The sequence below is a fragment of the Rana temporaria genome, chromosome 11 (assembly GCF_905171775.1).
Source record: "Rana temporaria chromosome 11, aRanTem1.1, whole genome shotgun sequence".
Taxonomy (NCBI): Eukaryota; Metazoa; Chordata; class Amphibia; order Anura; family Ranidae; genus Rana; species Rana temporaria.
In genome coordinates, this window is record NC_053499.1 from 50,800,344 (window position 1) to 50,824,955 (window position 24,612).

A 24,612-nucleotide genomic window follows, 5' to 3' on the forward strand; every position below is an offset into this window, starting at 1 on the left:
AGATAGCCAAAACGTTAGAGGGGCTTTTAAACAAGGCGATGGGGGGAGGGTCCAGATATAAAGAATGGCCAGCGTGAAACAAATTTCAGTGGGTAGTATTGGGGGCATTAGTGGTAGGTTGACTAAAGCACCTAAACCCATGGTAAGCATAGTAACCAGTCCTATTTCTAACCTCAGAACACCCAATAAGGAGATAGTATGCGTCTGGACAAAACTACGAGGCGTGTTCACTAATGCCAGGAGTCTGGCGGACAAGATGGGGGAGGACTAGAGCTGCTAATGTATAAGGAGGATTTCTGATTTTCTGGGAATTTCAGAGACTTGGTTCAATAGCTCTCATGATTGGCTGGCAACCATTTAAGGGTATTCCCTATATCGCAGAGATAGGAAGGGTAAAAAAGGGGAGGGTATGCCTGTATATCAAGAATGATGTGAAAGTGAATGTGAGGGATGCCATCACTGGAGCAAGGGAGGAGGTGGAATCCTTATGGGCAGAACTACAAAGGGAGGAAATTAAGGGGAAAGTAATACTGGGAGTATTCTATAGGCCCCCTAACCAAAGGTGGGGGGGAGGCAGACCTCCTATCATAGTTTGGAATGGCGACAAGGATGAAAATTGTCATTATAATGGGGGATTTTAATTGTCCAGACATAGACTGGGGTCAAAGGAACAGCACATTCCTCCAAGGCTTGCCATTTCCTAAATGTCTTACAGGACAATTTCATTGGTCAGATGGTAGATGCACCAACAAGAAAAAATGTGTTACTAGACCTACTGATTACCAACAATACAGACCTGATCACAGGTGTGGAAATACAGGACAACCTAACAGCAACCACAGGTATAAATAGTTTCAGTATAAAACGACGCTTTGATAAGCCAACTTTGATAAACGACGCTCCTTGCTAGAAGATACTAAATGTGATAAAATCCAAGGAGCAAAGAACATGGAGTAAAATGGGCTTGTTTTAAGAGCATATTAAATAAGAGTACTGGCCAGTGCATCCCAATGGGTAATACATGTAAACAATCTAATAAAATTCCTGGGTGGCTTAACTCCAATGTAAAAATGCATATAAAAGCAAATATAAAAGCAAAGGAGAAGGCCTTTAAAAAATACAAGGCTGAGGGGTCATCATCAGCATTGCAACTGTACAAAGAATGCAATAAGAAATGTAAGGGTGCAATCAGGGCGGCTAAGACAGAACACGAAAAGGCACATAGCGGAGGAGAGTAAAAAAAATGTCAAGAAATTCTTTAAGTACATAAATAGTAAAAGATGGAGGACAGATCATATTGGCCCCATAAAGAAAGATGAGGGGAATCTGGTTAAAAGGATAGAGAGATGGCACAGGTACTGAATTTATTCTTCTCCTCAGTCTTCATGTGGGAAACGAGGGGCTTCAGTACCCAAAACTGCAAGGTCTATCCTTGTGACACGTCACAGGAAGCACCCTTGTGACTAACAGGGGATAGAATTAGGAATAGAGTTGAAAAACTTAACATAATTAAGTCACCGGGACCAGATAGATTGCACTTAAGGGTCCTTAAGGAAATTGCCAGACCCTTGTTCTTAATTTTTACAAACAGTCTACTGACTGGTATGGTACTAGATGATTGGAGAAAAACCAATGTAGCACCAATATTTGAAAAAGGACCAAGATATATCCCTGGGAACTACAGAACAGTTAGCCTGACATCAATAGTATGCAAGCTCTTGGAGGCGATGATAAGGGACTATATACAAGATTTAGCAATGAAAACTGTATCATTAGCAGTAATAAGAAAAATTGTTCTTGCCAAACCAATCTATTAACCTTCTATGAGTATGTGAGCTGCCATCTAGATAAAGGAAGGCCAGTAGATGTGCTGAATCTGGATTTTGCAAAGGCATTCAATACAGTTCCCCATAAATGTTTATTGTACAAACTAAGGTCTGTCGGCATGGACCAAAGGGTGAGCACTTGGATTGAAAACTGGCTACAGGGGCAAGTTCAGAGGGTAGTGATAAATGGGGAGTACTCAGAATGGTCCGGTGTGAAAAGTTGGGTCCTCCAGGGTTCTGTCCTGGGAACAATCCTATTTAAATTATTCATAAATGATCTGGCATTAAATGCCAAGCTGCTGCAAGCAAAGCCAACAGAATATTGGCATGCATTAAAAATGGTATAGACTCCAGAGACAGAACGATAATTCTCCCACGCTACAAGACTCTGGTTTGGCCACACCTGGAGTATTAGGGAAGTGGAGGACCTTAGTTATGAGAGAAGATTACAAGCATTGAACGTATTCTCTCTAGAGAAGAGACACTTGAGAGGGGATATGATTTCAATGTACAAATACTGTGCTGGTGATCCCACAATAAGGAAAAAATGTTCCCCGCGAAAGGGAATTAACTAAAACTAAAAGAAAAGCGGTTTAACCTTAAACTGCGTAGAGGGTTCTTAACTGTTCTTTCCACAAGCAGTGGTTTCAGCAGGGAGCATAGATAATTTCAAAAAACTATTGGACAGGCACCTACGATCACAACATACAGGGGTATACAATGTAATATTGACATAAAAGCACACACACAGAGGTTGGACTTGATGGACTTGTGTCTTTTTTCAACCTTACCAACTATGTAACTATGTACTATGTAACAACGACTCTAAGCACACAGCCAAGATAACAAAAAGGAGTGGCTACAGGACAGTGAAAGTCCTTGAGTGGCCCAGCCAGAGCCCAGACTTCCAATTGAACTTCTCTGGATAGATGTGAAAATGGCTGTGCACCGACACTCCCCATCCAACCTGATGGAGCTTGAGAGGCACTGCAAAGAAGACTGGGAAAAACTGCCCAAAATTGGTGTGCCAAGCTAGTAGCAAAAGACTTGAGGCTGTAATTGGTGCCAAAGGTGATTCAACAAAGTATTGAGCAAAGGCCGTTAATACTTATGTACATGTGATTTTTCTGAGATTTCAAACAAACTTCTTTGACGTTGTCATTATGGGGTATTGTTTGTATAATTTTGAGGAAAATAAGGAATTTAATACATTTTGGAATAAGGCTGTAACATAACAAAATGTCGAAAAAGTGAAGTGCTGTGAATACTTTCGGGATGCACTGTATACGTTAACCCATTGGCGCCTGCCGCATGCAAATATGCAGCCTTTTCGCAGGTGGGCCTTTGCACCAAGCGGCCGCATAGTTGCATGAATTGGTGGTATACAGCTGTTCTGAGAGAGCACACCCTTGAGATTGGCTCTGAGGAAGAAGGGATCCCCCCTTGAAACATAGCTGTGTGGATGGACGGTCCTCCGGCTTGCTGGCAACAGTCTAGATGACCTGGTTGCTTTGTGGTTATTATGGACCCTTATATGCTTTTATTTCTGATTTGTTTGTGAGTATATTTCTTAATAATTTACTATTAAAGATACCATTTGGGTAATGCACAAGGCTAGTGTGGCTCTTCTCTTTGTTTACAGTTACCAGTGGCTAATGGAAAGGTCAGGATAGCTGCTTGACATTGAGAGGTTTCCGATCATGTGACCGCCATGCCAGCCAATCATGGTGGTCACATGATCATAAACCCTGCCACGCCTCCCAGGATATTAAAATCATTAAAGGACCAGGAGGCACCGTCTCAAAGGGGTTAAGATGCCATATAAGCCATATCATTGTAATTTCTTTCCTCAGGAAAATGTCATGTTTTGCTGTTCAGATGTTTCTTACCTTATAAGTTTTATCATGATCAAGACAGACTGGCACAGCTGTGGAAAAATATGAGAGCATTTTAGGATATTCTTATTGTGATGATACTATCAAATTCCTTTTTTTTTTACAAAGCTAGTGTGAATGTTGAATAATTACTAATTATTCACTGAATTTAGGACAAGTACCGGTAAGTCACTTTGCAATGTGTCTACTAAAAAAAATGTACAGCTTTATTAAACATACAGGGTTTATTTACTAAAGCTGGAGAATGCAAAATCAGGCTCACTTCTGCATAGAAACCAATCAGCTTCTAACCTCAGCTTATTCAATTAAGCTTAGGCAGCAAAACCTGGAAGCTGATTGGTTTATATGCAGAAGTGAGCTGGATTGTGCACTCTCAAGCGTTAGTAAATAATCCCCACTGTGTTTCTGCGTATGATGATCAGATAAGTGCAATCGCAAACAGGTAAAAAATTATCTTCTCTTCTAGATGGTGTTGTGCACTAAGAACTTCTATCTGGAATAATCAAAAATGCTCCTAAATGAAATCAATTGTAGATCAGCACAAAGTTATTTGTTTAAAATTATAATAGAATCAACTCTGATGTTTCAAACAGTACCAATAACATTTTCAAGCATGCAAACAGTACCAAGAACATTTTCAGGCATGGAGTACATCAAAGTAGAGGAATCTTAATTAGGTACGTACTGCACTCATATTTTGGACAGCAGTCACCCTTTAGAAGTACAGGAGTAGCTTCAAATCCGGTTTCACACTTCATTTCCTTGTGCAGACAGTTGGTACTGTTACATTCTATGAGCAGACAGATCAAATGTTAGTATTTCTACAGCAGTAGATGGAATAATCAGTAGCGTAGTGTGGGGGAGGCTGCTGGGGTTATTGCCCCAGGCAGAAAATTTAGAGGGGCACCATCCCAAGTGTGCTGCCTTGGGCTCAGTCATTATTGTAAATGAGGACGAGGACTGGCGGGAGGCACATGCTAACAGGGAGCCACTGAAATGAGCAGAAGAGTACCCCCGGATCAAGAAGGAGACTGCCATGGAAGGCAATGGTCATCATACAGAGACCAAGCTGCAGGCACTGACTGGTATAGGGGGAAAAGGAGGGACTTCAGATAGGGACAGGGCTGCTCTCTCTCATCTCTCCCCTCATGCCCTCTCTCTCAACCACCCTCTCTGTCAGGCCCCCCTCTCTCTCGACCAACCTCTCTGTCAGCCCACCTCTCTGTTAGCCCTCCCTCTCTCTCAGCCCCCTCTCTTTTAAGCCCCCTCTCTCTCAGCCCCCCTCAACCCAGTCTCACAGCCCCCTCTCTGTCAGCCCCCTTTCTCTCAGCCCCCTCTATTTTAGCCACCCTTTCTCTCAGCCCCCTCTCTCCCAGCTCCCTCTCTGTCAGATCCTCTCACTCTCAGCCACCCCTCTATCGCAGCCCTCCTCTCCTTTTAGCTCCCTCTCTGTCAATTCCCCTCTCTTTCATCAACCCTCTCTGTCAGCCCCCTCTCTCTCAGCCCCCCTCTCTGTCACCCCCTCACCTCCCCTCTTTTTCACCCACTCCCTCTCTCTCACTATCCCATCTCTCACCCCCTCTCTCTCTATCAGCCCCTACTCTCTTACTCCCTGTCTCTCTCTCTTAATCCCCTCTCTCTCAGTCCTTCTCTCTCTCACCCCTCTCTCTTAGCCACCTCTTTCTCTCGGCCTCCCTCCCTCTCTCACCCCACCTCTCTCTCAGCCCCTTCTTTCACTCACCCCCTCTCTCTCAGTCCCCTCCTCTCTCTCTCTCATCCCCTCTCTCTCAGCCCCATCTTTCTCTCAGTGTCCCTCTATCTCACCCCCTCCTGCTCTCTCACCCCCTCTGTCAGCCCCATCTCTCTCTCAGTTTTCCTCTATCTCACTCCCCTCTCTCTCTCAGTCCCCCTCTTCCTCATCCCCCTCTATCTATTATCTCCTCTCTCTCTCAACCCCTCTCTCTCTCACCTTTTCTCTCTCTTAACCTCCACTCTCACAGCCCCCTCTTTCAGCCCCTCTCTCTCTCTCTCTTACATCCCTCCTCCCTCTCACCCCCTCACTCTCAGCCCCCTATCTCTCTCTCTCACTCCTCTCTCTCTCCTCCCATCTCTCACCCCTTCCCTCTTTCTCTCTCACCCCATTTTTATTTTCTGTGAACTGGACTGGTTAAATTCTGGAGGGGGTGAAGGGGTAATTCCTTAACAATGGTTTTGCACAATAAAGTGTAACAAGAAGAAGTTAATGTTCTGCCACAGGTCACTGATGCATTAGTGACCAGTGACAGTTATTTAACCCCTTTATTCTGAATTAGTGGCACCAGTGTCAGTGTTAATTACCCCTTTATAAAGGGGTTAAAAAAACACTTCCAGTGGTCACTAATACAGCACAAATGGTTTAATTAAGTCCGCCAATACCCACCAATGGGGAGGGATTAAAGTAGAATTTCCAGTTTAAACCTGACTAGCCTTAAAATTTCTCCCCTTGCCCCTACTTACCCCTATGCTTGCTAACCCCTGTAAAAAAAAAAGACGTATACACCTATTTTCAGGCTGCTCCAGTCTTCTTACATTATCCCTTGTGGTGTATGCAAAGGGGGGGAAGGAGCACCAACAACAGATAAGACATAGGAACCTACAGGTGATGTCATCGCTCCAAGCTTTAACAGCCAATGTCAAGCACTCTCTCCTCTCCCCTTCAGCTACTGCTGACTAACACAGTGGACCATATGTCCAGACCGACAGACTGATCTGAGAATAGGAAAGTCCGTGGGTTAGGGGGTACAAATTACCTGCCCCGGGTGCTGACAACCCACGCTACGCCCCGGGTGCTGATAACCCACGATACGCCCCTGGGGATAATCATTGATGAGATTGTATAAAATATACAGATAAGGTGTTAACTTACGGCATTTATTCTGCATACAACATGGTTCTTCTGGGTTTGGCAGAGTCACAGGGATGAAGCCTTCCTTTTCACAGGTGATGGGTGCTAGTTTGGGGCAAGACAGTAGCTGACACTGAACAGTGAGGGAATTTGCTTCACAGACACACTTTTTGCAGCCACTGGTCCAGGTCTCTGCAGGCTGTTAATATATAAAAGATAATTCAAGTACAATTCAAAGACTAGAATTTAATGTGCAAGAAAAGCCTAAATTTTCTAGTTTCACAAAAATCTTTATTATTTACCCAGTGAGTGTGGACATTTTTTTTAATGTCTACCTAAACTTATCCTGTACTTGCTTAATACTAATATCTGTCTAAGGTAACTACATAACTATACAGTATGTTTATTCAATTACATTTTTAGCAGGGGGTAAAAAAAAAAGAATTTTAAGGGGTCCCAATACACATAAATATACATCTGGTATCAAAAGGCACAGGAAGGAGGCATGGAAAGGAAGAATTTACAACACAATATGGAGAATTTGAAATAAAAAAAGTGTTTTAAAGGTAAAACTTAGTGTTGCATCAGCTTCCAACTGTCAGCAATGTTTTTGTTGTTCATTGCTTCCAACTGTCATTTGCTAACTTTTTGTTAATCGTTGCAATCTATTAGCTCACAACTTTGTACAAGATTGAGTTTACTTCTAGCACAGGAGAAATGCAAACAAGGGATTTGATTTAGTTAAAATGTTTGTAGAGTAAAAATTCTATTTTTTTAGGGAAGGACTAATACTCATAATAATAATTAAAAAGTTTAAAAACATTTACAGACTAAATTTAAATGGTATTTAACTAGTATATTTAATGATTAAATGTTTACTTAGAACTCACAGCTTTGGGCATTCCCTCAGGACCAACACAAGCTGCAAGAAAGAAAGAAAAATAATAATTTTCATTACATTATTGAAATCTAAACATTAAAATTGACATATTTATACTTTTTATCGTCTCAGTTGCTTATTACTGTTTTCTGTGAATAGATTACATATTTTTCACATTTACCACAGCTCTTGACACAAGTATCAGTGTAGGAATTGAAAAGGGTTGTTCCAGCTGGACAGAAGCAGCCTTCAGTTGTACCGGTAGCAACATTTTCAATGAGTCTGTAAAAATAATGTGTGGATCACAATTTGGAACTAAATATTGTGGCCCTTGCCTATACCAATACAAATAAGAATTCAGTTTAAAATGATATAGTCACATTTATCAAGTTTAGATTAAGGCAAGATGGATCTAGAGGATGTTTTACTGCAATTGTGAAAAATGTAATCACAACAAGTCCCATAACAAAATAAAATTGAGTAGTCTTCCTTATACAAAGCCTTCTATGGCTTACCATTAATGCTTTAAGGATAGCTTATTCCAAAGGCCTTTTACAATCCCTGTGATGCCTATATTCTATTTTGGTCATTGAATACTCCAACTAATTCAGGAGGTGCGCTTTATGAGAAGGAGAAGCCATAACCAAGGAACAGGTAGGGTTTCAGTATGGAAGATGTGTTAAAAAAAAAGGATGCTTTATTAACTTTTCTTACTTGTTTTCACAGGTCTTAACATGCACTGGCCCACAAGGATTATACACTTTTCCAGCAGGACAGTTGTATGCTATATTTTAAAAGGCAAAAAAAAAAGTTTGGATCACATCACATATAGATAGATAGATGTTTTTATTTTTTTTCTCCGTTATTAGAACTTACGGCAATGGTCTCCAGTTTTTCCTCTCCAGTCTACACAGATTCCATTGGCACTGCACAGGGAAGCATAAATCTCCAAACTGGAACACTGCACTGAATCGTTTCTAATCCGGCAGGCATCAAAGATGCAACCATTATGGTAAGGCTTTGGGAGAATAATCTTGTGGCATGCAGCGAAGATACTTTAAAGAGAGGAGTTGAATTAAAATGAACCTGTCAAGCAACATTTGTATAAAAACAATAGCATGCATTATAATAGCTCTATAATTGAAGTGAACCTGTCATGCATCATCTGTGTAAAAACAATAATGTGCTATAATCACCAATGATTAACCCCAACCAGGGTGAAACATGGCAGAAGGGCGGACCAGTGGAAGAAGACTAAGCTGAAGCTGGAATTCTACTCATCTTTCTATGATTGTCTTTGCCAGTGTGTGGCCCCAGTCTATTTATTTATTTAGTATTTAGTATTTATTTATGCAGGCTTGTGTAAAGATGCACCCCCATGGGGCTGATCTATAGCATCATGGGCTAAGAGGAAGTTGTGGAGATCATTCAAGATAAAAGACTAGCCCCATTTAGTGGTCAAAATTATTTAACCAGCAAAAACTCCAGATTGAAGGTGAGTATTGTAAATAAAGTACATTTTTCAACCTATCCTGGGCATTTTATTAGTAATGAAAAAAAAAATTAGTTTTGCTTTAATCTTCAATTTGACTGGAACATGCTTGTAAAGTGAATAAAAAGGAACATTTATGCAAATTGCTTTAATTACCTTACAATGATATAACTTACTCGCTTAAGATGATATCACATAGCTGTGAAGATTTACAAGTTGGTGGTGGAGTTGGAGGAGGTGGAGTTGGAGAAGGTGGAGTTGGAGGAGGTGGTTTACTGCAGCCAGGTGTTGTGGTATTGACCCTCCAGTGAGGAGCCATGGCAGAACAATCTTTTACAATCTTGCCATCTGGCATTCGACAGTCTTCAGTGCTGTTGTTGGAGCAAGTGCCTTTGTGGGAGAAATCACCAAAATTATTTCACTCAACCGTAACAATACAATTTGAACTTTACATTGAAAGCCATACCTCTAATGCCTCGTAAATATGGTCGGACTTTCCGAGAAAAAAAGTCCGAAGGGCTTTTTTTCTCAGAAAGTCCGGCCGTGTGTAGCCTCCATTGAACTTTTTTTGGTCGGAAGTCCGACGGACCTTAGATAGAGAACATGTTCTCTATATTTCCGTCGGACTACCGACGGACTCATGGCGGACTTTTGCATGGTCAAAAGTTCGACTGTGTGTACGAGGCATAATAATTAACCACTTAACCACCAGCCGCCGTCCAAAAACGGCGGCAAGGTGGTTGCTTAACTGGGGGTCGCCGTTCTGAAACGGCGCCCCGCAGAAGCTGTAATGCGCGCCGCCTCGGGCGCGCACACAGAAAATTCTGTGCGCGCCGGGTCTATGAGACCCGGGGCTACACAGATCACGGTAACTGACCGACAACAGCGGTCTTTTACCATGTGATCGCGCCGTCCAATGACGGCGCGATCACAGGTAAACAAACCGGCGTCATTTGATGACGCCGGTTCCTCCCTCCTCTCGCTGTACCGATCGGTACAGTGTGAGAGGAGAGCGCGGATGGCAGCAGCAGTGTGGGATGGATCTGTGACTATTGCAGTCACAGATCCATCCATCCCTGCTCAGCCATCCCTGCATTAACCCCTGCAATACTCTGCCTTCCCTGCGCAATACTCTGCAATGCTCTGCCTTCCCTGCGCAATTACTCTGCAATACCCCCTGCGCAATACTCTGCAATACCCCCGCGCAATACTCTGCAAAACCCCCGCGCAATACTCTGCAAAACCCCCGCGCAATACTCTGCAATACCCCCGCGCAATACTCTGCAATACCCCCGCGCAATACTCTGCAATACCCCCGCTCAATACTCTGCAATACCCCCGCTCAATACTCTGCAATACCCCCGCACAATACTCTGCAATACCCCCCACACAATACACTGCAATACCCCCGCACCAATACTCTGCAATACCCCCGCGCAATACTCTGCAATACCCCCGCGCAATACGCTGCAGTACCCCTTGCGCAATACTCTGCAGTACCCCCGCGCAATACTCTGCAATACCCCCGCACAATACTCTGCAATACCTCCGCGCAATACTCTGCAATACCCCCGCGCAATACTCTGCAGTACCCCCTGCCAGTACTCTGCAGTACCCCTTGCGCAATACTCTGCAGTACCCCCACACAATACTCTGCAATACCCCCCGCGCAATACTCTGCAGTACCCCCCGCGCAATACTCTGCAATACCCCCCGCACAATACTCTGCAATACCCCCCGCACAATACTCTGCAATACCCCCCGCACAATACTCTGCAATACCCCCCGCACAATACTCTGCAATACCCCCCGCACAATACTCTGCAATACCCCACGCACAATACTCTGCAATACCCCACGCACAATACTCTGCAATACCCCCCGCACAATACTCTGCAATACCCCCCACACAATACTCTGCAATACCCCCCACACAATACTCTGCAATACCCCCCACACAATACTCTGCAATACCCCCCACACAATACTCTGCAATACCCCCCACACAATACTCTGCAATACCCCCGCACCAATACTCTGCAATACCCCCGCACCAATACTCTGCAATACCCCCGCACCATACTCTGCAATACCCCCGCACCAATACTCTGCAATACCCCCGCACCAATACTTTGCAATACCCCGGCCAATACTTTGCAATACCCCAGCCAATACTCTGCAATACCCAGAAAATACTCTGGGGAAAAAAATGTGTTTTAACCACTTCCCGCCCACGTCATATGAGGTCCTTGACTTTGTGCAGGGATATCTAAATGATGCCTGCAGCTACAGGCATCATTCAGATATCATTTTTTTCAGCCGGCGATTCTCTACACCATAAGAATGATCATGGCGGCTGTTCCGCCTCTTGATCGTTCTTACGGGAGGCAAAAAGGGACGTCCCCACTCCCTTCGCCCTCCGGTGCTTCTTCTGACTCACCGCTGCGATCGAAGCCAGGATCGTTTTTTTTCTTGTTTTTTTTCAGGCTTCCCAGCCTAGAGGTGAGATGTGGGGTCTTATTGACCCCATATCTCACTGTAAAGAGGACCTGTCATGCTATATTCCTATTACAAGGGATGTTTCCATTCCTTGTAATTGGAATAAAAGTGATCAAAACATTTATTTTTGGGGAAAAACGTGTCAAACTAAAATAAATTAAGTAAAATGAACAATAAAAAAAAAAAAAAAAAATTTTAAGCGCCCCTGTTCCCGCGTGCTCGTATACAGAAGCGAATGTGTATGTAAGTCCCGCCCACATATGAAAACGGTGTTCAAACCACACATGTGGGGTATCGCTGCGAACGTTAGAGCGAGAGCAATCGTTTTGGCCCCAGACCTCCTCTGTAACTAAAAACATGTAACCAGTAAAAACATTTAAAACGTCACCTATGGGGATTTTTAAGTAGCGAAGTTTGGCGCCATTCCACAAGCGTGTGCAATATTGAAGGGTGACATGTTGGGTATCTATTTACTCGGCGTAACTTCGTCTTTCATATTATGCAAAAACATTGGGCTAACTTTAATGTTTTTTTTTTTAAAAAGCACAAAACTGTTTTATTTCCCAAAAAAATGCGTTCGAAAAATTGCTGTGCAAATACCATGCGCGATAAAAAGTTGCAACGACCGCCATTGTATTCTCTAGGGTCTTTGCTAAAAAAGCATATATAATGTTTTGGGGTTCTATGTAATTTTCTAGCAAATAAATGATGATTTTTACATGTAGGAGAGGAATGTCAGAATTGGTCTGGGTGTTCCAGAACGCCTGATGGTGCTCCCTGCATGTCGGGCCTCTGTATGTGGTCACGCTGTGTAAAAGTCTCACACATGTGGTATCGCCATACTCGGGAGGAATAGCAGAATGTGTTTTGGGGTGTAATTTGTGGTATGCATATGCTGTGTGTGAGAAATAACCTGCTAATATGAAACTTTTGTGGAAAAAAAATAAAAATAAAAAAAACCTTGATTTTGCAAAGAATTGTGGGAAAAAATGACAACTTCAAAAAACTCACCATGCCTCTTTCTAAATACCTTGGAATGTCTTCTTTCCAAAAAGGGGTCATTTAGGGGGTATTTGTACTTTTCTGGCATGTTAGGGTCTCAAGAAATGAGAGAGGCTGTCAGTACATCAGATGTGATCAAATTGATCAATTTTCAGTAATTGGTACCATAGCTTGTAGACCCTATAACTTTCACCCAGACTAAATAATATCCAAATTTTTTTTTTAACCAAAGATATGTAGCAGTATACATTTTAGGCCAAATTTATGAAGAAAAATTCATTTTTTGCAAAATTTTATAATAGAAATGAAGAAAAATTCATTTTTTTAGAAAATTTTCGTTCTTTTTTAATTTATAGCGAAAAAAATAAAAACCGCAGAGGTGATCAAATACCACCAAAAGAAAGCTCTATTTGTGGGAAAAAAAGGACAAAAATTTCATTTGGTTACAGTGTTGTATGACTGAGTTATTGTCATTCAAAATGTGAGAGCACCGAAAGCTGAAAATTGGTCTGGTTATTAAGTGGGTTTAAGTGCCCAGTTGTCAAGTGGTTAAGGAAAGTCTTAAGAGCCATTTACATACCACATTGTCCTTCTGTGTTGTAAGCAAATTTACTAAATGGTAGGTTAATGACAAAGATCATTCCGCTGAATGAGATGAAGGCATCTATTTCTGGAATTTCCACATTCATCTTGACACCAGCAGTGGTGATGGTAATGCCATCTTTGGTGAAACCAGGAGAGATCCAGATATTGTTGAATCTAATCTGTAGAGTGGAGAGAACAGGATACATTCACGTCAATCCTGAATTGGCCCCATAAGAAGAAAGCACAGTTTAACTCTGAAATCCAGTGCAAGAAACAGTGGCGTTCCTAGGGGGGTGCGGGGGGTGCGGGCCGCACCGGGTGACACCCACTAGAGGGGTGACACCATCCCGATTTAAAAAAAAAAAAAATTTTTTTTTTTTTTTTTTTTTTTTTAGCTGACATGACCAGAGGTGCAGGTGGCTGTGTCATGTAAAAGGGGTGCAGAGATGCAGGGTGTTGTGTAATGTAAAAGGGTCCAGAGGTGCAGGGGGCTATGAGATGTAAAGGGGGCCAGTGATGCAGGGTGCTGTGTAATGTAAAGAGGTGCAGGGTGCTGTGTAATGTAAAGGGGTGCAGAGGGCTGTGTAGTGTAAAAGGGTCCAGAGGTGCAGGGGGCTATGTGATGTAAAGGGGTGCAGAGGTGCAGGCGGCTGTGTAATGTAAAAGGGGTGCAGTGATGCAGGGTGCTGTGTAATGTAAAGGGGTCCAGTGATGCAGGGTGCTGTGTAATGTAAAAGGGGTGCAGTGATGCAGGGTGCTGTGTAATGTAAAGGGGTCCAGAGGTGCAGGTGGCTGTGTAATGTAAAAGGGTCCAGAGGTGCAGGGTGCTGTGTAATGTAAAGGGGTGCAGAGGGCTGTGTAGTGTAAAAGGGTCCAGAGGTGCAGGGGGCTATGTGATGTAAAGGGGTGCAGAGGTGCAGGCGGCTGTGTAATGTAAAAGGGGTGCAGTGATGCAGGGTGCTGTGTAATGTAAAGGGGTCCAGTGATGCAGGGTGCTGTGTAATGTAAAAGGGGTGCAGTGATGCAGGGTGCTGTGTAATGTAAAGGGGTCCAGAGGTGCAGGTGGCTTTGTAATGTAAAAGGGTCCAGAGGTGCAGGGTGCTGTGTAATGTAAAGGGGTGCAGAGGGCTGTGTAGTGTGAAAGGGTCCAGAGGGGCAGGGGGCTATGTGATGTAAAGGGGTGCAGAGGTGCAGGCGGCTGTGTAATGTAAAAGGGGTGCAGTGATGCAGGGTGCTGTGCAATGTAAAATGGTCCAGAGGTGCAGGGTGCTGTGTAATGTAAAGGGGTGCAGAGGGCTGTGTAGTGTAAAAGGGTCCAGAGGTGCAGGGGGCTATGTGATGTAAAGGGGTGCAGAGGTGCAGGCGGCTGTGTAATGTAAAGGGGTCCAGTGGTGCAGGGGGCTGTGTAATGTAAAAGGGTCCAGAGGTGAAGGGGGCTGTGAGATGTAAAGGGGTCCAGTGATACAGGGTGCTGTGTAATTTTAAAGGGGTCCAGTGATACAGGGTACTGTGTAATTTTAAAGGGATCCAGTGATGCAGGGGGCTGTGTAATGTAAAGGGGTCCAGTGATGCAGGGGGCTGTGTAATGTAAAGGGGTCCAGTGATGCAGGGGGCTGTGTAATGTAAAGGGGTCCAGAGGTGCAGTTGTGGAGAGGGGGTACACAGTAGTAACAAAAAGATATTGAAGGATGCAGAGGTATGCAGGGGGCACAGTGGGGTGTTTTTACATTTTAACGTGGGGGGGGGGTGTCAGATATTGGATCCGCCCCGGGTGCCAAATGCTCTAGGTACGCCCCTGGCAAGAAATGAACTGTGCTTGTGACGTTTCTCTCTCATGCTGTCACCCTGACCTGAATGTTAGTCTTTGAATGTTCTTAAGCAGTGGCAAATTTTGCTGATTGTACACATTGAATACCATGAATAAGTTCAACCTAGTGTCAACATGCTCCTATTTACAGCTCCAACACTTCCTGAATGACCCCCACACTAGATCACACTATGACCCACCCCTGAATCCCTATGCTTATCCCAATTGTCATTGTCTGATCTTACAATGACAATCTACTTGAACTTGTCACTAACACTCTCTCCACAGTATGAATATATGAATATCCTATCTCTCCAGGGTTATATTAATGTTGACATTCAAAAGTTGAATTACAGATGAATATCGAAAAATTTGAATATCGTGCAAAAGTTAATTTATTTCACTAATGCAACTTAAAAAGTGAAACGAATATATAAGATAGACTCATAACATGCAAAGCAAGATAGTTCAAGCTGTGATTTGTCATAATTATGATGATTATGGCTTACAACTCATGAAAACCCCAAATCCCCATCTCAGAAAATTAGAATATTACATGCAAACAATAGAACAAGGATTGTACATAGAAGAATATCGGACCTCTGAAAAGTATAAGCATGCATACGTACTCAGTACTTGGTTTGGGCCCCTTTTGCAGCAATTACTGCCTCAATTCGGTGTGGCATGGAAGCTATCAGCCTGTGGCACTGCTGAGGTGTTATGTAAGACCAGGATACTTCAACAGCGGCCTTCAGCTCTTCTGTATTGTCCGGTCTCATGTCTCTCATCTTTCTCTTTGCGATGCCCCATAGATTGTCTATGGGGTTCAGGTCAGGCGAGTTTGCTGACCTATCAAGCACAGTAATCCCACGGTCATTAAACCAGGTTTTGGTGCTTTTGGCAGTGTGGGCAGGTTCCAAGTCCTGCTGGAAAATTAAGTCAGCATCCCCATAGAGCTTGTCTGTGGAACAAAGCATGAAGTGCTCCAAAATGTGGTAGACGGCTGTGTTGATCCTGGACTTAATGAAGCACAGTGGACCAACACCAGCAGATGACATGGTTCCCCAAATCAAAACTTCACACTGGACTTCAAGCATCTTGCAGCGTGTGCCTCTCCATTCTACCTCCATACTCTGGGTCCTTGGTTTCCAAATGAGATGCAAAGTTTGCTCTCATCAGAAAAGTGGACCACTGAGCAACAGACCAGGTCTGTTTTTCGTTAGCCAAGGTAAGACGCTTCTGACATTGTCTGTTGTTCAGGAGTGGCTTAACAAGAGGAATACAACATTTGAAGCCAGGACCCATCTTTGTGGCTCTTGATGCACTGACTCCAGACTCAGTCCACTTGTTGTGAAAGTTCCCAAAACGTTTGAATGGTCTTTTCCTGACAATCCTCTCCAGGCTGCGGTCATCCCTGCTGCTTGTGCACCTTTTTCTTCCACACTTTTCCCTTCCACATAACTTTCTAATAATGTGCTTAGATAGCACTTTGGGAACCTCCAACTTCTTTTGCAATTACCTTTTGAGGCTTTCCCTCCTTATGGAGGGTGTCAATGATGGTTTTCTGCACAAGTCAGGTCAGCAGTCTTTCCCATGATTGTGATTCCTACTCAACCAGACTGAGAGACCATTTAAAGGCTCAGGAATCCTTTGCAGGTGTTCTGGCTTAATTAGCTGATTAGAGTGGGACACTTTGGGCCAGATCCACAGCCAGCCGCTGTAACTTAAATATTCCCATTTAAGTTACACTGGCTGAAAATTTCTACCTAAGTGCCCGATCCACAAAGCACTTACCTAGAAATTTTTGGCTGTGTAACTTAAATCCGGCCGGCGTAAGGCGTTCCCAATTCAAATGGGGCGAGTCCCATTTAAATTAGGCGTGCTCCCGCGCCGCACGTACTGCGCATGCTTGTGACGTCATTTTCCCGACGTGCATAGCATGAAATTACATTACGCCAAGCTTCGTGAATCGCGCCGGGTCAAAAAAGTTGCGTCGGGAAAAAAAACGAGTTGCGGTGGAAATTTTTTTTTTTTAAAAAGACAGCCTCGCTGGAAAGAAGGGTCTGCTTTTACAAGGTGTACTAACTTTACACTTTGTAAAAGCAGCCCTAATTTTACGATTGCAAACTAATACTTACGGAGAAAAAACGAAGCTGAAAAGCTTTGTGGATCTCCGTAAGTGCTAATTTGCATACCCGAGGCGGCATTTCGACTCGAAATGCCCCCAGCGGCGAATGCGGTACTGCATCCTAAGATCCGGCAGTGTAAGTCCCTTACACATGTCGGATCTTCTGTCTATCTCTTGGAAACTGATTCTGTGGATCAGTTCCAAAGATAGAAACAGGGATACGCAGGCGGAACAGCAGATCCGCCTGCGTATCTCTTTTGAGGATCTGGCCCTTTGAGCCTATAATATTGAACCTTTTCACAATTTTCTGAGATTGTAGATTTGGGGTTTTCATGAGCTGTAAGCCATAATCATCACAATTATGACAAATCATGGCTTGAACTATCTTGCTTTGCATGTAATGAGTCTATATATTAGTTTCACCTTTTATGTTGCATTAGTGAAATACTGTAAATGAACTTTTGCACGATGTTCAAATTTTTCGGGTTTTACCTGTACAAGCTCAGATCCAGATGGTATCCGGCTCTAGTTGTTTTATGCCACCCATTGGCACCTTTTTAAATACTAAAACCTTCTGCCACCCAATACAGCCACACACAGATTCTCCACACAGCCAAAATGTATCCAAGGTGATATTAGATTTTGTATCCCTCCCAAATTAGTTTTAGCCACAATGTCTGAGAATGGAACACTACCCTCATCTGTAACACTCCCTGCATACCATAGCGGGGAAGAATCCAACCCATCACCTCATTTCCAGAACTATTCCTTCCACCTAGGACCCCCCTAGGCAAAGTTTAATTTTGCAAAGTTTATCACTTAGAAATCCCTTCAGTAACAGCAGTTTCTGCTGCAAGCTGACAATGTTAAACCACTGCCTCACAACTGACATTAATTAGTGGATTATTTTGGAGACTAAGGATATTGTCTTATAAGGAAAAAATATGCATCTCTTACCCGGCTTCTCATCCTTCCTTCGTAAACCATACGTGTTAAAACAATCTCATTGGATTTATAGTAGATCAAGATAGACTGTGGGCAGGACAAGCCATCGTCAGCATCGCAGAAATAGTTGTCAACAAGGATGCGGAAATTGTCATACTTGGGAGCGATCTCCTGAACAAGGACATATGTGCAGTTGTCCAGGAAAGTGTAGTAGGTTCCATCAAAGGTTACGTAATGTGGATCACCCCATCCTCTGCAGACACCTGTACAAAGGCAAGCAATTTTTCTGCATTATTATCCACTTGCACCCTGTAAAACAAAGGATTTTAACTGTCACATACATGACAGCAAACCAGCACAGGCATTGCACCTCTGAGTACTGGCATACATCCTGCACACCAGTTCAAAGTTTATATAATTACTGCCAGATTCTTAATCTGGGAAATGGTAGTAATGTTATTAAGAATTTGCTGCTGCCATAGTGACAGATTCCTAAAGTTGCAGTAGTAAGAACTACCTGAATTTGCGGCATATGCTGGTAATGTTACTGCAAATTCTTGCCTGAATTAGGCATAGGCAATTCTCAAGGAGACTATCACCAGAAATGTGTCATTAGGTAGGTTTTGAGTTCCCCTGATAATGTGCTCTTACCTTCCTCTTTTTCATGATAACATAGTATATATTCTGCTTTGAATTACTAATGGTGTCAGCCTTGCCTACTTCTTTTATGATGGATTACATTAAAAAAAAACAGAGCTCTCTTCATCTCCCTCCACCTTTCTCATCTCTATAATCCCTGCTTGTGCGTAGGAAGTTATCAGCTCACAAGATTTATGGAAAAAGCAACACGTATTTACACTTATGAAACACATATTACAAAACACTTTCAATGGTATACTGTAATTTAAATTCTTAAAACTGCTCTTGCGCCTCTTCTAACACCTATACTAACTACACTGTGGAATAAATATGCATATACTCACCTATTCTAAGGCCACTCTGGTCCAGTTCAGTGGCCTTGTATCAGCCACCTCTGGTTTAAGGAGAGAGCACTCCGACAATGGCTGGAATGCCTGAGTGGCAACATCACCCATAGGCTTACTAGCCATCAGTTGTTGGTGCTCCCTCCTCTCCCCTGAAACCGATGCTAGCCGATACAGGGTTGCCGATCGCATGACCAGACCAGAGGAGCCTGAACATAGGTAAGTATACAGATCTTTCTTCCACAGGGTAGGTGGTATAGGTGTTTTTTAGTTTCTAGAAATTACTATTATAATATAAATGCTCACTTGGTAAGGAAGTCCTTCATTCATTAAACTTACATTGGCATTCGTAGTGGTAACAGCAACTATCCGCACTCTTTTTCTTAATTGGTGGGAAGCCATTAGTACAAGTTATCTCTTTGACTTCAGGGCATGTCACCGGCTTGTGGATAGTGATGTTGTTTCCATGGCATGTGACCTCTTCACATTGGTCATTTATCCATGTCTCATTGGTCTACAGAATGGGAATATGTATTTATTTATTTTTTTATAATGTTACATCACAAACACATACAGTGGCATATACAGTAGAAAGTTTAATTATTTTGATGGTTAGGGGAAATAATCATCTTTATTTGACAGAAAGCAATGAGGAATCCAAAACTGCAAAGTTATCACCAGAGCAAAAAATACACAAAAATATCCAATACGAACAAACATTAAACATTAAAGAAACAACTGTCTAAGATGGCTATTTCTCTCACTTTAGAAAGATTTCCTCAAATTTCCTGTTGCATCTTCAGAGTGAGGGGGAAAAAAATAGGGTTTTAACCCTTGTATACACTATTTGATCACCTTTGCAGGTTTTATTTTTTGCGCTATAGACAAAAAAAGACTGACACGTTTGAAAAAAATCTTTATTACTTTTTGCTATAATAAATATCCAAAAAAACATAAAAAAAAATCTTTATCAGTTTAAACCAATATGTATTCCCCTACATATGTTTGGTAAAAATAAATCACAATAAGCGTTTATTGATTGGTTTGCGCAAAGGGTTTAAGTGTTCCCTAGGGAGGTGTTTCTAACTATGGGGGCAGTGTAATGACAGGGAATAGATTGATTACTAGGAACAGCAGATCTCTCTCTACTTCCCGACAGAACGGGGATCTGTCTATTTACATTGACATATCCCTGTTCTGTCTCTCTCAGGAGTGATCGTGGTTCACATTGCAGACATCGCGGCCACGGGCCACATGCATTGGTTTCGATGTCACGCGGCATGCCCCCTATACCACTTAAAGTGCCCGCCATACAGCTACGGCGGTTTTGCGTAGGGGAGACAACTTGCTGCCATATAACAACAGTGACTGTATAATCAAAAGACAGATATACTTGTTATGAGGTTAGTTATAAAGAGGTTAAGTTCATTTACCTTTCTTGGTGGACAACCTTCTACTGGTGTAGTTTGAACAACTGTGCTTCCAGTAGTTGTAGGAGTAGTTGTAGTCTTTTGAGATGTTGTAGACCTAGGGGTTGTTGGTGAAATTGTAGTCTGGGTTGTCGTTGTACAAGGTCCTGCAAATCTCCCAGCCTCACACAAATCATTGCAAACAGCATAGAACGAGCACCCAGCTTCATCAATCGTGTTGTAGAGAATTTCTCCTGCAGAAGAAACCCCAATACACATATTTAAGGAAGAGTCCGCATGAGAAAGAAAAAAATAAAGACAGAAAGAAATCTTACCTGGTGAGTAGAATTTGTCGCCTACGTGGCAAAAGCAGTGCTTATGAGTTGTTGGTTTGGGGGTGGTTGAAGATGATTCAGCTGTCGTCGTCTCTGGTGTTGTTTGAGTTGTTGATTTAGTTGCTTCTGTAGTTGTAGAAACACTGGTTGTAGTAGATTCTGTTGTTGTTGGTGGTTTTGTAGTAGTTACTTTGGTAGTAGTGGGAGTTGATGTAGATGTTGTTGTTGGTTTTGGAGTAGTAGTTGTTTCTGTGGTTGTGGTTAGAATGGTAGTAGTTGACGTAGTGGGAGTTGATGTAGTTGTTGTTGTTGGCACAGGGGTAATGCTACAATGACTATAATCATCACAGCACAAAACTTGTATCTGGTAGTTGTAGCACTGCTTTACGTTTCCAATTTGGTCTTTGTTATTACACACCAAGCCAACCGTAATATCACATTTAACAATCTGCCCCACATTTTCAATGCTGATATCAGGGTAATCTGTTGCTCTGCACTTAATATTTTGTGGATATTTGCAGATGTTTTTCCCTTTAGCCATTATGTTTTCAAATGTTTCCTTGTCTCCTCCATCTAATCCAGAAGTTGGAGTGTCAACATCAATCCAATTGGTCCATATACACTGTGGCTGACAGACTGTTGTAGATGGTACAATTGAAGTGGTTGGCTCTGTTGTCGTGGATGGAGTTGAAATGATCTCTGTGGTTGCAGATGACGTTGTTGCTGAATGTGTTGTTTTTGTTGTTGGCTGTGGGGTAGTGGGTGTTGTGGTTGTAGGAGTTTCTGTAGATGTTATAGATTGCGTTGTTGGTACACATGGTACAAAACTACAGCATTTTACTCTAATTTCATAGTTGTGACAAATAGGTGGTAGCTGTTCCTTATTCCAACAAATCAGTCCAAATGATACATTACACTGTACATTTTGCTCAAGCTCTGAAAGTGGTGCATTAGGGAACATTTCGGCTCTGCATTCAATGTCTTGAGGATGGTTACAGATAGAGATTCCTTTAGCTCTAATATTTTCATATGTGTCAAAATCGCCATTTTGCATTCCTAATTCAGGATGACTGCCATCGATCCACTCAGACCATTTGCACTCTTCTTTAACACAAATTGTGGTGCTGTGAGTTGTTGTTGTTCCTAAATAACAAACATGATGAAAGTTGAATTATGTGGTCTGAAGAATCATAGACCATGTATACCAAAGGAGAGCTCCAGCTAAGAGAAAATGAAGAAGGGCTACAGTCCAGAGTAATGCCTTGTACACACGACTGGTTTTCACGACAAGAAAACTGTCATTTTTTATTTTGGTGGTGAAAACCGGTTGTATGCATGCTCCCTAGCAGTTTTCTCAATGAAAAAACTGCCCGCAAAAAAATTTGAAACCAGCTCTTTTTTCTCGTCGTGTTTCCCGTCAGTCTTTTTCCGGTCGCGAAAAACGGTCGTGTGTATGCTTTTACGAGGGGAAAAAATGTGTATGCTCAAAATCAAGTATGCAGCCCAAAAGCAGCCCAAAGGGTGGCCCCATTTGAAAGAACCTTTCCCTTTATAGTCCCGTCATACGTGTTGTACATCAGCGCTTTGATCAGACTTTTTTTTGCATGAACGTGTGTATGCAAGTCAGGCTGAAGAGGAATCACGTCGGGAAAAACGTTGCTTTTTTTCCTGCCGAGAAAAATGGTCGTGTGTACGAGGCATAAGAGTACAAACCTGCTGTTTTCTTGCAGCAGCCTGTGACTTGTGCCAGAACATTTTTACATACTTATATGGAAAAATCTTTAACTGACAGACATGTACTTTGTATTAAATGTCAATGTACATCATGCGTTGGCATGTGTGTTGATACATTTCCATTGATTTAAATGGAAAATGCATCAAGCATAAAACACAAAGGTGCAAATCCAACCTCACTGTTATTGGAATTATTCATAATAAAGTACAAGAAGCAAAGTGTCAAATGCTAAGTGCAGGAAAACATAGCAACCAAGCAGAATTCATGTTACTAAATTGTGATTAGTATATGGCTGGGCTCATACAGATGACTATTATGCCGCGTACACACGATCATTTTTCGACATGAAAAAAACTTAGTTTTTAAAAAACGTCATTTAAAATGATCGTGTGTGGGCTGCACAAACGACAATTTTTTTTTTTCGAACATGCTGCATTTTTTAACGTCGTTTTAAAACATTTTGTTTTTCGGGTTGTAAAAAATGATCGTTTGTGGGCTAAAACGAAGTTTTAAACCCGCGCCTGCTCAGAAGCAAGTTATGAGATGGGAGCGCTCGTTTTGGTAAAACTACCGTTCCTAATGGAGTAAGCACATTCATCACGCTGTAACAGACAAAAAAGCGCAAATCGTCTTTTACTAACAAGGAATCAGCTAAAGCAGCCCAAAGGCGAATAGAACTTCCCCTTTAGAGTGCCGTTGTACGCGTTGTACGTCACCGCGCTTTGTTCATCATTTTTTAAAAACGATGGTGTGTGGCCAACGTCGTTTTTAATGATGAAGTTGGAAAAACTTTGTTTTTTGGACATGCTGAAAAACTACGTTTTCTTTCATGCCGAAAAATGATCGTGTGTACGTGGCATTAGATGTGGAATTAAGAAAGTTGCTCAATCATGCTATTTTGCAACAATAGAAGATAGTTGAATGAATACACGTGATCTGAACAAAGTGTTTTGTTTTTAAATATGCAAATGCAATTTTTAAATGAAAGGTTAGTGTGCAGTACTCTTGATTTTACCGATGCTGATCAATATTTTCTATATAATTAAAAGGACAATGCGTCCCACAGATGGTGACCCTAAAGTGCCCAAACATTTAACTATTTATATATTCTTACCAAATAGTAAAAAAGCTTTATAAAAACCAACCCTGACTTCTTTAGCTGCTTGAGTCATCAACTAAGAGCCGATATGATCCGTTCAGCAGAGGATCTGTGAGTGAATCCCCTGATGAATCGGAGCTGAATGGGTTGTCAGAGTTTTGACATCCGTGTTTATTCAGTGTGTGTCTGCATTTTGACAATGGACAGAGGCAGAACCCGAATGGCTCTCTTAGCAGCTCAGAGACTCATACTGTGTGTTTACATTAAAGGTCTAATTCTCTCATGCAAAAAAATATGATTTCAATTACCGTATTTTCCGGCGTATAAGACGACTTTTTAACCCCTTAAAATCTTCTTAAAAGTCAGGGTTCGTCTTATACGCCGGTAACCTGACATCCCTTACCTTATCCTAAGACATGCATAATCACGGCCGTCCATTTTTCAAAGCCGCGCCTCCAACTTCTTCTGTTCCGTGATAGGCGGAACACTCAGCTTCCCAGGAGACACTGTTTAGTGTCCGCCTATAGCGGAGGCCCTCTCGTCCTGTGTTTAGTGTCCGCCTATCACAGAGGCCCTCTCGTCCTCGGACGAGAGGGCCTCCGTGATAGGCAAACACTGAACACAGTGCCTCCTGGGAAGCTGAGTGTTCCACCTATCACGGAACAGAAGATGTAGAAGGCGCGGCTTTTGAAAAAATGGACGGCCACGATTCTGCATGTCTTACGATAAGGTAAGGGCACAGCGAGTCTAGCATGTAATGGGGCACAGTCTGGCATGTAATGGGGCACAGTCGGGCATGTAATGGGGCACAGTCTGGCATGTAATGGGGCACAGTCTGGCATGTAATGGGGCACAGTCTGGCATGTAATGGGGCACATTCTGGCATGTAATGGTGGCACTGTGAGGCGAGGCATGACTAGTAGGAAGGGGGTAGTCTTATACGGGCGAGTATATCCCAAAACCAACATTTTGGCTGGAAAATTAGGGGGTCGTCTTATATGCCCAGTCGTCTTATACGCCGGTAAATACGGTACTGTTTTGTGAACTTTGACACTTTTTTCTCTAAAATGTTTATAGATACAGAAATAAATGAAGGTTTGTTTCAAAG

The 24,612-nt window shown here is 42.5% G+C and overlaps 1 protein-coding gene across 11 annotated transcripts in view; it reads right to left on the reverse strand.

Moving 5' to 3' along the window:
- LOC120916761 (mucin-5AC-like) overlaps positions 1-24,612 on the reverse strand; it is a 295,447-nt gene that overhangs the window by 223,962 nt on the left and 46,873 nt on the right. For 2 of the 11 annotated variants that reach the window (XM_040327693.1, XM_040327694.1), the window contains exons 31-43: positions 20,671-21,813; positions 20,360-20,589; positions 19,266-19,440; positions 17,956-18,206; positions 13,059-13,242; positions 9,154-9,367; positions 8,362-8,540; positions 8,200-8,269; positions 7,667-7,767; positions 7,496-7,527; positions 6,627-6,804; positions 4,407-4,511; positions 3,716-3,753 (exon numbers count right to left, since the gene is read on the reverse strand). The exons of 8 other annotated variants lie outside the window; for them this stretch is intronic. In XM_040327693.1, coding sequence (XP_040183627.1) covers positions 3,716-3,753; positions 4,407-4,511; positions 6,627-6,804; positions 7,496-7,527; positions 7,667-7,767; positions 8,200-8,269; positions 8,362-8,540; positions 9,154-9,367; positions 13,059-13,242; positions 17,956-18,206; positions 19,266-19,440; positions 20,360-20,589; positions 20,671-21,813 — 2,900 coding nt within the window. The remainder of the gene's footprint in view (positions 1-3,715; positions 3,754-4,406; positions 4,512-6,626; positions 6,805-7,495; positions 7,528-7,666; positions 7,768-8,199; positions 8,270-8,361; positions 8,541-9,153; positions 9,368-13,058; positions 13,243-17,955; positions 18,207-19,265; positions 19,441-20,359; positions 20,590-20,670; positions 21,814-24,612) is intronic. One more of the 11 variants, XM_040327695.1, reaches the window with a different exon arrangement.